The 15,908-nt window shown below is 47.9% G+C and overlaps 2 protein-coding genes across 4 annotated transcripts in view; both read right to left on the reverse strand.

The window, feature by feature from the left end:
- The window catches only part of ASPP (Ankyrin-repeat, SH3-domain, and Proline-rich-region containing Protein), a 43,505-nt gene extending 38,731 nt beyond the window's left edge, over positions 1 to 4,774 (reverse strand). For 2 of the 3 annotated variants that reach the window (XM_075872220.1, XM_075872218.1), the window contains exon 1: positions 3,823 to 3,882. In XM_075872220.1, coding sequence (XP_075728335.1) covers positions 3,823 to 3,867 — 45 coding nt within the window. In that variant the 5' untranslated portion in view covers positions 3,868 to 3,882. Of the gene's footprint in view, positions 1 to 3,822; positions 3,883 to 4,506 lie in introns of those variants that run through there. The other variant, XM_075872219.1, reaches the window with a different exon arrangement.
- Positions 4,775 to 6,234: 1,460 nt separating this feature from the next.
- Positions 6,235 to 14,881, reverse strand: LOC142768295 (uncharacterized). Its single transcript, XM_075870256.1, has 4 exons — positions 14,571 to 14,881; positions 13,025 to 13,118; positions 11,263 to 12,101; positions 6,235 to 6,243 (listed from the first exon to the last, which is right to left on the reverse strand). The coding sequence occupies exons 1-4, from the start codon at positions 14,721 to 14,723 to the stop codon at positions 6,235 to 6,237; spliced, it is 1,095 nt and encodes a 364-aa protein (XP_075726371.1). The 5' UTR covers positions 14,724 to 14,881.
- Between the last annotated feature and the right edge of the window lie 1,027 nt (positions 14,882 to 15,908).

A 15,908-nucleotide genomic window follows, 5' to 3' on the forward strand; every position in this document is an offset into this window, starting at 1 on the left:
CGATACTGTGCACGACACAAATTTGCCAAGCCAAGAGCACCGAGAGGTTAGTTTCGGGAATACCACTACTCTTGTTGTCACAGTCGTTCTCCATAGTTAGCAACATCTTGGCTCGCAATGGAAGTGCGATGATGTCGTCAGCAATTCAAGTGTTGTGGTCTGCGCAGCTGTACTGTTTTGTCTGGGTTTATGGTCGTCAGAGAACTTTATGAGCAGGTCATGAAGGTTAATAATGGCTCCATGCTCGCGGAGAAACTCCAGTACGAGATTAGGTTTTAAGAGCATTCGTGAAACACGAAGAAAGAAACAGTGTATGTCGACTCACGAATTTGGAGCCATGCGATGCACGTTTTCAGCGGTGTCAATAGGTGACCTCCTGCAGTTCGGAGGTTGGGTCCATGTCCCCAAGGTGCCGTTACCTTTCACAGTTATGCAACGAGGTCAGCGGTTATCATGGAATAATCGGCGCGCATGTCTACCAGAGCGGTTACCGGGTAGTTAATGACAAGAGTGGAGATGCGAGCGGAGGCATGTTTGTTGTCGATGACATACGTCGGCGAAAGGATGTCGTAGGATGTCGGCAGGCAGTTCGTTGGAGGGTCTTGCAACGGTCGATCAACAGCGGCTTCGCTCCCAGAGGTCACTTTTCTTAGTTTCCCCGACGTGGGCTCGTGGCTAGGTGATCGTCCAGCAAGGACGTTTGCAGAGGTCGAGCAGGATCGGCAACGCAAAAGGGTTGGGGACTACTGGCTTGCGAAGTACTCGGCAATAGCACGGGGCCACTCACCATCACTGGGTTCGCGAGCATCTAGACAAAAGCCAGGAAGACCTATGTGCAGGTATACGCACTTGCAGTAAATGTGACCTGGTTCACTGCAGTGATAGCAGAGAGGCCGGTTGTCGGGAGCACACCACACACCGTACAAGTAGTAGGTTGCCGTACTTGCGGTGGTCCTGAGTAGAACGACAGCATCGTCTGCAGGGTGGACGGACAGGACAGAGAGCCGACAGCTGGTGCAGGAGTACGTAATGCTTCCGCGTACGTTACTAACGGAGCTTCGGCTGGACGCAGGGTCATCATGAGTTGCACCAACTGCCAGACCTCTTCGCGGATGACGTCCATTAGAGCAGCAACATGGGGCTGAGGAGACATCGCGTGCAGATTTTGTAGCTTCTTGCGCACAATACTGCCCAAGAAATCCATGAGGTCTCTTACAGCCTGACATCCGGTGTTTCCAGGGCCGATGACACTGATGAAAGACCGCCAGGACGCTCATACTGAGACGAACGCTGCCTTAGCGTTCTCTCCATCATCGTGGCTTCGTGGAGAAAATCCGCTACAGTGCTGAGAGAATTGGGCACTAGTCCTGCGAACAACTGCGCTTTCACTCCCCGCATCAGTAGGCGCACCTTCTTCTCTTCAATCATTGAGAAGTCAGCTCGCCTGAACGAACATGGCAACGCTCTCGTTCAGGCACTGATTTCGGGAATCGAGGAGGCTTGCTCCTTTCGGTCAGTGTTTCGAAAGGTATTCTGCAACTGGGTGTAAAATTCTGGCCAGGTTGTCGTAGCGGCTTCATGGTTTTCGAACTAAGTGCGCGCAGAGTCCTCAAGGTAAAAGTATACATACCGAAGCTTTCGTGGCTCGTTCCACTTGTTGACACTGGCGCAACGGTTTTAATCGTCAAGCCAGTCGTCGACGTCCTCGTAAGGTCACCGTAAAACGACTTTGGGGTTCGCGGGGCGTTGAAGAACAATGGAAGAGGCAGTGTCGATGTCTCTTGAGTTTGCGTACCTGCACTGGCCATAGTTCTGTCGAGTTGTGGAAGGAGCCCAAATTCAGGTGGTGGGCCTAGTTGTCGCCGCCTACACCATAAGTCAGCTGGTTCTTCCAAGATGTTACTAGTGCCGGGATATTCCTGATGATTGCAGTGTGTAAAACACTACACAGCAACTCCACCAGAAAATGTCACACAATTATGGATAGAACACTTTGTCTGTTCACAGAAGCAGCAGCACTGGAAGTCAAGCCAATCCGATCACCATAACACAAGCCCATCGCCCAGTCTTCCTCTTTGTCACCATGGCACATACACGCATTGGCTTGGCTCAAACTTGTTCAATGCCCATGGCAATACGGAGGTTTCTAGGCATAAAACCACAGATGTTAATACTGAAACACGACACCGAAACATTTAGTATAGTGACTACTGGTATGCGCAACCAAGCTGCTAATGTTAGCTCCGATGCAAGCATTGGAAAGGAAATGTTGCCGATATGACCCAAACTTATAACGGTGGAAACAAAAAGTAAGTGCTTCACTAAGTTGTGAATTGACGCTTTAGTTGTGAGCACTGTACTTGCTATGGCAATGCTACGTAAATAAAGAAGCGCGTTTTGATGGAATGTGAAGGCATCAACCTAGGTGTATTTTGGCCATTAGTCCAAGTGAAACTCGCAGTTTACGGGACAACAAAGGAACGATGAATATGTCCATGATGGTAATAAGTAAAAGATAGAGGACTGGTGACAGAAACCAACAAAAGCTTCCTATAAAAGCCCTAACGTAAAACACTAAAAGTTAAGCCATTTCACGTTGGTGAGGCATCCATTTATTGCCAGGCCAAACAATTTTGCACCTTCTCCAATCAGGCATGTTCACATTGGGAGATCTGGTCCACCCATGAAGGAGTCACTTGTACACAAATATTATTCTTGATCAAAAGCACTTACTTTCCTTTATCTTTAGTTTAAAACAGTGGCCTGTCTGGCCGAAATATACTTTGCCACACGTAAGCAAAATGTGACAGGTCATGCAAACTATGCAGCACAAATATGACCTCCAATCTTCTCGCATAAGAGCTGGAATATTTCCATAGGAGCAATAACTATAGTAGCAATAGGAACCACAAATGATCTCATCGTTGTCACTGCTAGCTTGTTTTAGTCTACTGCAGGACGAAGGCCTCTCCGAGTGATGTTCAATTTACCCTGTTATATGTGAGCTGATTCTGTTGTCATCATCATCAGCCTGTCTACGGTCACTGCAGGACAAAGGCCTCTCCCAATTTCCACCAGTGATCTTGGTCTTGTGCTCGCTGCAGCCGCTTTACACCTGGAAACTTTCCAATCTCATTTGCCCACCTAACTTTCTGTCTGCCCTTCTCCCACATGCCTTCTCTTGGAATCCAGTCTGTGAACCTTAATGACCTGCGGTTAATTTGCATTCCCACTACGTACCCTGCCCACGACCATTTCTTCTTCTCGACTTCGACTATAATGTTCCTAACACATTTTTGTTCCCCAACACACTCTGCTTTCTTCTTGCTCCTCAGAGTTACACTTATCATTTTCCTTTCCATTGCTCGCTGCATCGTCCTCGACTTGAGCTCAGCCCTCTTAGTAATCTTTCAGGATTCTGCTCCGTAGTGCATAGTACCCACTTAGCGCACAAAGCCCTCTCATATAGTTACGGTGAAGCTTCACGACCAGTAAAACTATTGAAGGACTCTTATAATACTAAAACCAGATCGGGACTGCGATGCAAGTCAGATGTGCACAGTGCATGCAGCAATTGCACTTTCTTATTAAAACACTTCTCAAGAGCAAGGCACTATATACGATTTTGTGAATTCGGTAATAGTATATATAGCGTTTCCTTACATGCATGGTATAAGAACAATTAGCCAAGATGAGTTTCTGTCCACTATTTTGTAAACATTGCTCGACTTCCCTATGGCAACCACCAAAATCTTCAAGCTAAGCATCGCACAGCGGCACTACGCCATACGCTTCAACAATATTTGCCTTCTACAAGCTTACCACGAAACAATCAATGAACGATACACTGGACTTTGATTCAGACATTGAGGCTCTCGTGAAAAGTAGAAGGCATCAAGTTCTACGTGCGGTAGTTTGGCGCATTGACAAAGCGTTGACTGCTTTTCGAAGGCCGAACGGATGCGGAACTAGCTCAATTTGACACTACTCCAAAAGCGCCTACGACGGAGCGCCGTACCACACGGTCACGAAAAAAAAAAAAAAGTACGCGCGTGAGCTAATATTCGCATTTTCCACGCCTCGCCGATTCAAACGTCAGACAAAACGGTAGCGCACCTGTTCGCAGCACCCAATGCAACAAATGTCGCAACAGGCTCGGCAAGCGCGAAATCGCGGACTATGTATGAACTGGAGCAAGTGTTGATCAATTCCTCGAACCAGCCGCTGGAATTCGCCATCCCTCCGAACTGCTCGCGGCTCTGAGAAGGTCGCTTCGCTGCCAGCGATCGCGGCCGAATAAGTTCCGTGTTCACACGGTTCATTGGAACACTCGTAGTAAATAAGAAAAAAACAAGCGGCTGCGAGCTCGCAGCCGCCACCTCTGAACCGCGATTTGACGCAGGACCGCGACGCTAGTTGGGCCGTCAAAGTAGAGCAGGGACGAAGAAAGGTTTCAGGGACGGATCGCGTCAACAGGTGGTTCAGGCGACGATGGTTTACACTCACCAGAACCATGGCTGGCTTTGCTTCACGTCCAAGACGCTGACACTGCGGCGACGGCGTCTAATAACCACCGCATTCCCGAGCGTCGTGCGAGATGGTGCACCGCCTCGGAGGGCCAGGAAAACGGCGCCACACACGCTCCTTCCTTCGCTATGCCGTGGGCTTCCCTCTGCTCCTTCTCGCTCGCTCCATTTACGTTTTTGTTTCTTGATCGTTACGTGATGGGAGGGCTTTTTTATTGTTTTTGTTTGACACCTTTTCAATCGTCCTTCGTTCTTTTTAAGCTGCTAGACAGCACCGAAAACTACTTGATCTAGCGTGAATAAAATATATTTTGCTTAGAGTTGAATCAGATTACGTCACTGGAATTATTGCTTTGTGCCCTGTGCTGCTTTGTGTTACGATCACCGCAACTCAGCATCTTCACACCTCTTTCACGTTTACGCCATTTTGCAAAGCACAATTTTTTAGCATGTTCGGGGGCGCCTCCGTGCGGTGCTTGTGAGAGTGGCACAAAAGAAGAAATCTGTGAGCGCATCCGAAGTCATAACGCATCTATTTTCAATCCAAAGCAAGTTTTATGAAATAAAGTTCTCTTAAATAATTAAAGCTTTATTGATCATTGTACTCGTCTCACGCTAAGCATAAATTTCCTAAAATTAAACTCCATGGCGCGCAGCCAGTGCAACCATAGGTTATGGCCTCCGAGATCGCGAGCACGCGGCGGGGTTTTTTTTTCGGCCGACCCAATCACACGCAGAGCGCGTGTTCTCAGAGGTGGGCGCGGCCTGCTCTTTTCTCCGCACTGCGACGCTCTTTCTTTCGGCCGAAAAAGCTGCCGCACTGTTGGCGACGCTTGTATGTGGCAAGAAAAAAAAATGATTTTGCGCTTTTATATAACTATGTATTCGTTTGGATATGTCGGGTCAAGGAGTACGAGAGCAAAGTCAATGTTGGGGCATTTTATTTTCGAATGGGGTTTGTATTTTGCTGCAGATTGGCACCGGCCGTATTAAAGCAGTTAAAATTGCGATGCCTCTGCAAGAGAACTGCATTTGCTCGAAAATATACTTCGAAGTTCGCGGGCTGAGGGGCAACGGTGAAGAAGAAAGGAAAATGGCAGCCCTATCCACAAATGAGGTCAGACGGCTGCAGCGTTCTACGTCCATGGATTACTTTTTCACACTCGAGTGAACGGATTCTTCTTGCTCACATTGAGCTAGTGCTGCTTTAAATTGTCACACTGTTTTGAAAATTCTTGCAGACGCCCTAATGTAATCACAGCTGGGCCACGACGTGGTTTTGTTGCTTTTTAGAAGGGTTCTTCGCTTCTTAGGCCGGCCGTCCAGCCGTGCTCGCCCCAATTGGTCTTGCTTATAGATGAAGCACGTTCAGTGTGACCTCTCAATGAAAAGCAAAACGCTGTTGGGCGCGCGAAGCATAAATAAACAAAATCACAGCATATGCACGGAGTGAATGATTAGTGGGGCGAAGCATCTGTCCATCCGTCCGTCCATGAATTTGTTCGTCTATGCGGCTGTAGACTCCTATCACACACACTACAGTACGCATCGGACGGACGGACGCTTCGCCCCACTGATCATATCATTCACTCTGTGGATATGCTGGCTACGCTAGATAGAAGGACGACCGACCAAGTGATGCTATAAAGAGCTTCATTCCTAACAGCAAGAAAACCACGTCGTGCTACGCGTCGCAGTGGTGATTGCGTCATTGTGCCTGTAATAATTATACAAACAGCGTTACAATCTAAATCAGGAATAGTTCCACGAACGGAACAAGAAAGTGACCCATTTATTTGCGTGTAACCCGTGAGCGCAGAACGTGGCATTCCGATTTCGCTTGTGAATTGGACTGTCTGTTTTCATAAAATGTGAAACGTTTTATAACCGCACCTACTCGTAAATCAGGCGTCAGCGGCGTCAGACACCGCCACTGCGCAGGCTGGAGTCTAGTGCCCAGTTTTTTTTTTTTTTTTCCTATCTGATGAGCAGAAGGGCACGCATCACTATGACATATTGAAATAAATGGAAGAAACAAGACCTGACGTCACTTTCTTTAGCAGAAAAAATCTACAGCATTGACATAGCATCAATTGTATAAACCGTAACCAGTCGGCAATTCAATATATCGCTACTATTGAAGGAAACATTCTTTTTGACTTCCACTCCAAAATTTTCTCTCTTCTATGAAGAATTCCAGCGACGCATGCACACAAGGTAACCACGTGAACGCCGCAGCATGAGCACTTTACGAAGAAATAACACTTGCTGGAGAGGAATTAACGGTCGCTGAGCCGACCGAACTCGGTGCTTAGCATCAGTAATGTCTTGCTCTCTCCTCGCAAAGTGCCGACGCCGTTAAGTCTGGAGCGAAAGCCGCACTCTCATAGCATACAACGCTTCGCACTCGCCCGCGAGGCTTCCCCAGTTTCTCTTTCCAACTACCTTCCACCGCATCACTGAACCAGGAGACAGGGAGGAGGTCTAGAGCGGACGTCACCGGCTCTGCGACGACCACGGGCTGGTGACAGGTGCGCTTTGGTCACTTATGGTCGCCCATTCGCACTGTGAGTTCTACGCTGTTCGGTGGATATGTGTGGGGAATGTAAAAACGAACATCGAGATGTTGTGCTTGTTGAACGCCACATGCGTTCGGAGCATTGAAACACTGCGCGTTACATTGCAGTGACAATTTATACTTTTTTATTCTTCAGTAGTCTACCTTGACGAGTACTTGGTTTTCTGAAAGACGCCGTTCGGCCGTATGTGGGACCCTTTGATTTAGATGCAGTCGAGATTTATGTAAATGAACACGATACTGATATTGCCATTGTGCTGCCGAAACATAATCAAAATACAGGTGACGAAAAAAAGGAAACGATGATAACTCAATCACTTTCACTGTGAAGACCGTGGGAGTAAGTGTATGTCGGCTAATCATAGCTTTTCACAATACTCCGGCTTAATTACTCATCACAATAATAAGAGGCATGATCATGGCACTTAATTATCTAGAGCGTACGTGGAATTCGGTTGACCACCTGATAAATATCGGTACGTGACTAAATAATAAAACGATCTCTAACGATAGGAGGTTACTCTAATTCAACGATGCTAATTAGCCCAGTTTTCACCCATATACGCGTCTCCAGAAAGGGGGAATGCTAGAATGCTTCTGTCACAGACGAAATAGTACCTCCTTGCAATGATCTATATAAGAAACAAAATTGAGCAGTTGCCTTGCTTTTGTTTGCCAATTGGGCCAAAATAAATGCAGTATCAGAAAAAATATGCTTGCATTCAGTGCAGTCAGAAAATTTGTCGGTGATTTTTCGTGAAAATTTGTCAGTGAAAAAAAAAAAACATGCGTACGCTGAAATCCCGCGTGCTCTGCTTTCTTCCATGGTCTCCGCCGCTCGAGGATGGATGGATGTATGGATGGATATGGATGTACCCAACGTTTCTATGGCTGTACCCAAGGATATGGCTGTACCCATGTTCTAGAAACGTTGGCTGCACCCTTTAGATTAGGTGGTGGCTCGCGCCACCAAGCCGTAATACTTAATGAACCAAAAGCTGCATTAGGCTGCGTTCACACTGAGCATTCCGGCCGCCGAAAGTGCTCCGAATCCGGTTCGGCGGCGGCGAGATCCGCCGAAAGAGCCTCTCCGCGCCGATCGCTCTCGGACCGATTTTTGCGGCGTCTGCCGCCGAATCGGTCACTGCGGACCAATAGGAGCGCTAGACAAGGAATTTTGAAAAATGGCGGCCAAGCCCTACTCACCTGTTGTGTCGCAGTGCACGTAACTGAATGTTGTAACCAACGGGATTTTAACCTACTCTGTGCCTACTTCGCCTCCGTATTTCGTGAAAGAGGTGACCGAGCTTGCTGTTGGCGTGACCGAGCTTGCTGCGGTCTTGCAAAGCAGAACAAACCCACCAACGCCGTTGGCGTCGGTGGTTTTTCTGCTCTTCGTGCATTACAAGACAGCTCGTTGCCAGCAAAGTAAGCAGTACTGTCTTTTCTTGCTTCTTGCGTACGAGAATTGTCGAAGTATACACCACCGGATAGCGTAGTAGCGTTTGCGAGAAGTGACAACGACCGGGTGACAGCGCATCCGTCCAGCATTCGCCCCGTGGTAGATGGCATATTCGGCGGCGCGGGGCGCGTCCAGTGCGAACGACGCTGCGTTTCGGCGGCAGGGGAATTTCGGTCGCTGTAGAAAGCGGATGTTTCAGTGTGAACTTGGCATTACACCTTAGGGTGCCTTGATGCCCGCGCGCTCCGCTGAGGGTGAGGACAGCCGCGTCGTCTGCTACGACGGCCGCCATTACGGCTCCTGCCGTAGTGGGGCAGCATGCGAAGCGCATTACCGCTTGCGGTGCTCGCGTATGGTAGGAAAGAAGTACTCGTTGGCGAGCTTTTTTTTTTTTGGTGCAACTTGGACACCTCTTAGTGCTGTTGTTGCCTAATTGTTAAATGGAACAACGCACGTCGTACAAACTGGTGGCCTGTGCTTGTACAATGCGCCAGGGGCTGACATAGACTGAATGAAATGAGCCACGAACTCCCACACCAGAAAGATTCGCGTTAAACCGTTGTCGTCGTTAAGACGGAGGGGCGCATGAACTTTTATTACTACGCTTGCTGAAAGGAATGCAATATTTGGGTCTTTGTGAATCAGCCGAATAGCAAAGGCAGGAATCGCTGTACTTTATATACTTGCGTGTGTGTGTATATATAACACACACACACACACACACACACACACACACACACACACACACACACACACACACACACACACACACACGCACGCACACGCACACACACACACACACACATTATCTGACATTCGGTACCACCTTCCCCTGCCTCACCATTTCATGCACTGTGCAGGCAGCATACCCGAGAGTAACATGCTTTACCAGTGTACCTTTATGAAACGACACCCACGATTTCAGTGAACAGGCCATTTATTTGTGCGCCTTAATGCTGCGTTGTCCCACTAGTGAAAATCAAAGTCAGATACAAGACAAACCAAATGCAGTACGAAATGAAATGTTTAAAAATAAAAAATGCAAGAGTCAAAAGCGTGCCCACGTGAGCCGAAACCTTTTAAGCATACACTTATCTTGGTGTGTCCATTTCTCATGAGAGGTTGACGCCGGCACATGTTTTGCTTGCATGTCCATTGCAACTCCCGACTGGAACCTGCCGAAGGTGAATGCGCAGCCTTATTCTTGCGTACCTCTCTGTGAGCAGTCGGTATATACTGTCCTCGTGCTCCGCGCATACACACAAGCTGCGGTGGTGCACCTTGTTTAGGTATGCGGTGAGTGAACGAAGCGGCGACTTCATCGTGACTACTTTGTCCGTGCACCAAGAGTTTATGGCAGCAAAATGCTCCTCATAGTCTATCAAGGCTTTCATAACTCCCTTGCTGGGGTAGATGAGGTTGCCTCCATCTGAAACGTACTCTTTCAGTGCTGTCAGCGAAGCATGCTCGTCGTTGGCAGTTCCAAGGAGAGCATCTTTGCATTTTGCGCACTTTACAGATGTCAAAATTCCCTTCAAAATAAATCCTCCTAGGTAAAAGAGAATACTGCATTCTGTGGACGACAATCCTTCGATGAACAAAATCTCTGAATCATCGATTTCTTGAGCTTCCTTCTCGACGCAGGCTTCCTTCCCCTGGGATAGCAGGTCCACCAGGTACTCCCTGTCATCAAGCTCGTAGCTGGTCGTCCTCGGTGTATGCAAAAATTGGCTTACGCTCACCAGTCTCAGAGCGCACTTGAGATCGTAGGCATTGGGAACCGGCTTCATAAGCCGCACCACAGAAAAGAGGTTCTCTAAGCAGTCCTGCAGGAGCCTGCTCGTAAGAAAAAACTCATAGCCTTCGTCTCCTAAAAGAACGTCTTGGAGGCGAAGTACAACTGTAGTTGATATGAGTACACCTGCTTGCGACGGTTTCCAATGGGATGTGGCACCCATTTTCATAGTTCTGATGGTTTCTATTGCTGTGTGTAATGTATCTAGGGCTTCGGAGTACTTAGCCCTACTTCTCCGACTCAGGGCCAGTGTTGGATGCCGCGAAGACATCAGTGCATACCATTTTGAAATCAGCTCCATGAACCAAGCTGTTGTTTCTGCTTCCTGTTTAAGAACTCCTTCCTTTATAAGGAATCTGATAGCTGGGGGAGCTTCCCGAAAAAGTTGTACAGCGACACCAACCTTCATTTTGGTGAAGTGGCCTGCGCTGGTGTGCATTTCGGATATGTTTGGGGCTACCTTCAGTTCTCTTTTAGAATCTTCTTCGAGCACAGCCTGAACATATTCCAAGTTGACTTGTGAAGAAGGCAGGCCATGTTTGGCAACTGTGGCCTCACTCAACGTGAAAGCTTCTGAGCTCAAGAGCTGGCCTCTGAGGTTCTTCAAGACGTGAGCCGGATCAGCAATTAAAAAAAGTTTCTTCCCGTCCATGCACGGATGAGGTATGGAGCACACCGTGGAAGAATCTCTGTGACTGGAAAAGGCGAATTCCCTCCACATTGCGCGGTTTGCCGAGCCCATGTCACATGTGATTGCGTGAACTCTCAGATATATTTGACTGCACAGCTGTACTAGTTCCAACACATAGTTTTTCAGCAAGCCGCCATCGATGTTTCTTCCGGTAAATTCATATGCAACCACCTGCTTCCATCGCTGGTTAAGTCCGCCCAACATAAATACCAGAGCATGAACCGCAGGCTCTTCAGGCTCCGGAGGAAGAGTTATTCCTCCGAGAAGTGCGTCTTCAGCCCGATCTAGCTCAAACCCCGGCACTATCTCCATTTCATCCAAAAAAAGGACGCAGTCCTTTTCTACATCCTCCATGGTCTCGGCTTTGCATTTCATAACGTTTATCACTTCGTGAAGAACGCCTGGGAGAAACTTCAAATTTTGAATCCTCCGTGCGAGCGTTCTTTTGGATGGGAGAGGATATCCCATTTTTCTCAAAGTTTCATATCCGGTTGTTCCACAAGCAAACTTAATTTGAAGGCCTTGCTTGACAGTGTGCGGAGACCAAGAGTTCCCCAAGCTGCTGCTCCTTGAGAGAGCGCGTACTTGATCGTCGTTGAGAAATTTCATATTTTGCGAAATATTTGTTGCCTCAGTCTCGAGTTTTTGCACTTTTTTCTTGAGACCACTAATGGTGTTCTTGGCTGTGTCATGATGTTGCTGAAGTTCAGAGTACTTCCTTGTAAGGTCAGCAAGCTGCTTCTTCAGTTCTGCTGATTCTGCAGTAGAATTTGATGTCTCACCAGCCGCTGCATTAACTTCTCTTGAATCTGCATCACTAGTGTTCGCTGACAGTTCAACAACGGCGTCGTCAACTTCCATGGTGTCGTGCCCATAACACGATGTTCCTTGCCGTGTAGATTCAGGAACGGCGTGGTTTTGTGGGGTCTCTAGGGTAGTTTTAACTGCAGCTGGATATTGACGCAGACCAGGAGGAGATTTGTTGGTCTCGTTGCTGGAGGGTGCAGGCACAGTTCTTTCTTTTGGTGGCTTTCGTTCCTTAGGCAGTGCTGCAAGCAGAAATGTATGTATTCATGAACATATTCAAGCAATGCCAGTTCATGTCTAGCTTGTTAATTTTACAAATGTAACACATGCAGCAGATACCGGCTTAGTTATTGACGTGAGGAAGACACTTGTCCTTCCCCCGCCCTTTCCACAAGGGATAGGGGAAGGTCTTAAAATACCATAATTAAATTGTGCTCAAAATTTCTCCCCACAATAAATGGCTCTAATTCAAATTGGAGCTTCATATGCCAGAGCTACACGTGTGCGCCGTTGTGGAGGGCTCAACTGACATTCGCTCCCTATGCAGTTTATTGATTATTTGATTGTAGGGCTTAACACGCCAACGCAACGCAGGTAATGAGGCGCACTGTAGTGGGGGCTCGTGCATCGTGGATCTCGTATACATAATGGTTTCCGTTTTCCCCCTTTGTAAATAACATAGCCACTGCACCTGACATCCTAGCAGTACACGACCGTGTGCTAAGTAGCGGAAAACTGTTGTGCAGTGGGTCATGCCTGTAAACACTGAAATCCAGACGTATATACAGTCATGACCAAAAAATGCAAACAAGAAATATAAACCACAACACTCAAGTATCGCAATTTTTTTTTACATGCAAGTCAAAGTGATGCAACGTAATCACAAAAACAAAGTTGGGAAATGTAGCTTTTCAAACGCACTAATAGCGTGCCATTATTTGACCGTCTAATATTAGCAGTATTTTTCGATTTTGCGTGGTCTGGTTCACATTTTTGTGTTCGCATTTCCTAGCTTTGTCCGTGACTGCATTTCCAGAATTTATGCACTAATGTGGACGCAGCATATGAGGACCTATTTGGTGTTAGCTTCGTAGAAATCCCAGGTACATAGAGTACTTGCAACTGGTGCTGCTTCATGTAATGCAAGAAAAAAGTTCAATCTTACGTTTGAATGTGAACAAAGTTGGGACGGCATTTGGTTTCAACTTCTTCCAGCCATCCGCACGATGTTGCTCATAGTTGTTCTCTTCAAAGTGAGCCTGCAAATAAAACCAGAATTGGAAATTAACACACTGGCAGAAGAAAAACGAATGTCTGTCACTGTCAATAAACAAGATTTCATGTATGCATTCAGTATGATTCGCAGCAGGAACTAGCAGCAACTTTGAAGCACAAAAAGAAGGAAACTAATTGAGCTCACGCGCGCTTTCACGTAAGCCACTTCAGTGAGCGCGATCATAGACCCAGCCTGCTGTTATAATAACCCTTTAAATTTTCGCACTGAAAATCTGTAAGGATTCCTGAATTCATGTGAATAAAATATTAGTCTATTGTGCCGACAAAGGACCAGGTCTGATTTTATAGCGAGCGTTACAGATTTCGTTCTATCGAAAGCTTTGTACCCAAGCCTCCAAGTTCCCAATGCAATCGAATTTATTTGTCAGGTAAAAATGACAACACTCCGTAACAGCGCTTGTTTTGTTCGTCACTGAAGTGTTCCTGATTCCCAAGTATACATACGACGATACACACAAGACGGGCAGAAGTCCGGCCTCGTAATATTACGAGTTTTTCGCAGGAACAGCATGTTAATGTTCAAACGGCTTGATTTCACAAGAGGCGTTCAAATTTCGACCGATCAGTGCCAACGCGTGCACGAATAAACATGGGCAGGCCTCGTAAGCGTTGTGAAATTCCCCTACCACGCACCCGAGCCTATGTTAATTCCCTGCGAGGCCATATGCGCGCATTTCACGTCCAATTTCCTCTTATGTGAATTACGTGAACTCTACGTGCCGTACTCTTGAAGTTCGGCAGCAGTCAGGCGCCGTCAGATTTCCGTACTCGCTCGCCGGCACGCGGCCTGAACTCACTCCCCGTTTTCTGCCCTTGCATATAATTTTCTCCCTCCTCCACTTTCTAAATTCTCATCTGTTTAACTACACCTCCTGCGTCCCCATCTCTTGCCTACTTTTCGTTCAGCTCAACTCCGCCAGCACCCGGTCGACGCGTACGCTGTCGGGGCGAGTTGGCGAGCGAGTACGGCAATTTCACGAAGTCTGTCTTCGGGCTGCGAGGCGGACGGTCACGACAGCGGCAGCCGGTCTCGCGAGCAAAATAGCTGCGAAGCGCAGTGCACGAAATTAACAGCCTCGGGTAGGGGGTGGGAAGGATTTCACAACGCTGCTGCCAAGGCAACACTTTCCCGTGCAAGGGCACTGAAACTAGTCGCAATTCCTATGAATGTAGTAGCACACTCGAGGCCCTTGAACCAGCATGAAATGTTATCGACACGGGGGCTTCCGAAGCCCCCGTACTTGACGCATTTTCTTAAAGCGTGATCTTTTAACACGAGCACGCCACACAGTACCCTGCACGACGTTTGGCTGTCCTGCGTTTACATTGCGCACCTAAATAAAAAACAACGGCGCCCTAAATAATGCTGACCAGTCAGAATACGACGCACTAAAAAAAAAAAAATGTTTACTTACGCTGCATACGTGCGACGTATTAGTCGGTTGCCACTTGTCTCGTTTGATTTTAACGGTCCAAAGAAGCCTTCTTTTTGGGTCTCTTGGAAACCGGTACAACTTCCATCCGTTTCTCGAGTGATTCGAGCACTGCGGCACGCAGCAGCCGGGCATGGTGATGCGGAGATGGGTGCATAAAACTGTAAGGGAATGAACACTGCCCAACAACACCTCACACGCCAAGCACGAACTACCGGCCGGAGGCGCCAAAATGGCGGTCGCGCTGGCGCCGAAGCCGAGGCGGCGGCATCTGCCCTTGCAAAAGCTGACACCACTCTAAGCGGGGGCGCGCGCATCGAGGCACTCTATTACACCTGCAATTAACGCGCCCTCTAGCGGTAGCCGGGCACGTGAGGCGAGACTCGCTGGTTTTGCTGGGGAGCGTGGCGATGGGGCAGCTGGAGGCCCGGAGAAAAACTTACCACGCGCTCGCAATCTTGGAGGCCATGCATATAGTTTCTCACAAATACCTAAAGGAAAGTGTGGCGCCACCGTTCATGTGAATTTCTTAAGGGGCGATGTTGAAGCGCTGGGAACACGGAGGAAGGAAAGGTGGCTGGGAATCACAGAGGAAGAAAAAGTAAGGAGAGGCCCTGACGTCATCGTTGTGAAGACGCGATGAAGCCGGAAGTCGGCCATAATGACTGGGAAAATTCTCCTCTCTTTTTTACATATGAATGCGAAGCAGAAGGCGCGACTCCCTCGCTGTCTCAAAAAGCACGTGGCCTGCGCGCCACGTGCGTCGGTTCTATCCGAAACCAACGGAACGGATTTCAACACGCTGTCTTGCCGTGATACGGTTGACAAAATCTCTGCGTATGGCTGTTGTACTCTTGCACTGCTGGCGTTTACGATAAACACGGCAAGTTGCACGTAAAACTTTTTTTATTCGATGTGTTCTTTGTGAAAATAAAGATTATATTTCGGACAGTGCCGCGCGACGAACCAGGCACCGAAATTTGTACACCTTCTTTCAGATCACTTTTTCGCCCTTTTGCGCTTCTCTTTAGGCTTTATGAAATTTTCGGTCAGGCTGTGGGCTAGACACAACGATAAAAAAAGAAAAAATGCATTCCCCGCAATAAATCCGGAGGTACGTATTTATGCCAGTAAAGTCGGCGTCGGTGGAGCTTGTGTGCGTGGCAGCCCGTTGAGTTTGCACCGGCCTCTTTGTTTTCGCCCCTCTTTTGTCCGACGTGCACTGGTTCATACGGATATCCCAAAGGCCATGATTTCATTAGGACGAAAGCAGCGAATACCACCCGAAAGTGCGTGGGAACACGTCTCCAGTATGATTCA

This window comes from Rhipicephalus microplus, chromosome 8, assembly GCF_043290135.1.
Source record: "Rhipicephalus microplus isolate Deutch F79 chromosome 8, USDA_Rmic, whole genome shotgun sequence".
In the NCBI taxonomy this organism is placed as follows: Eukaryota; Metazoa; Arthropoda; class Arachnida; order Ixodida; family Ixodidae; genus Rhipicephalus; species Rhipicephalus microplus.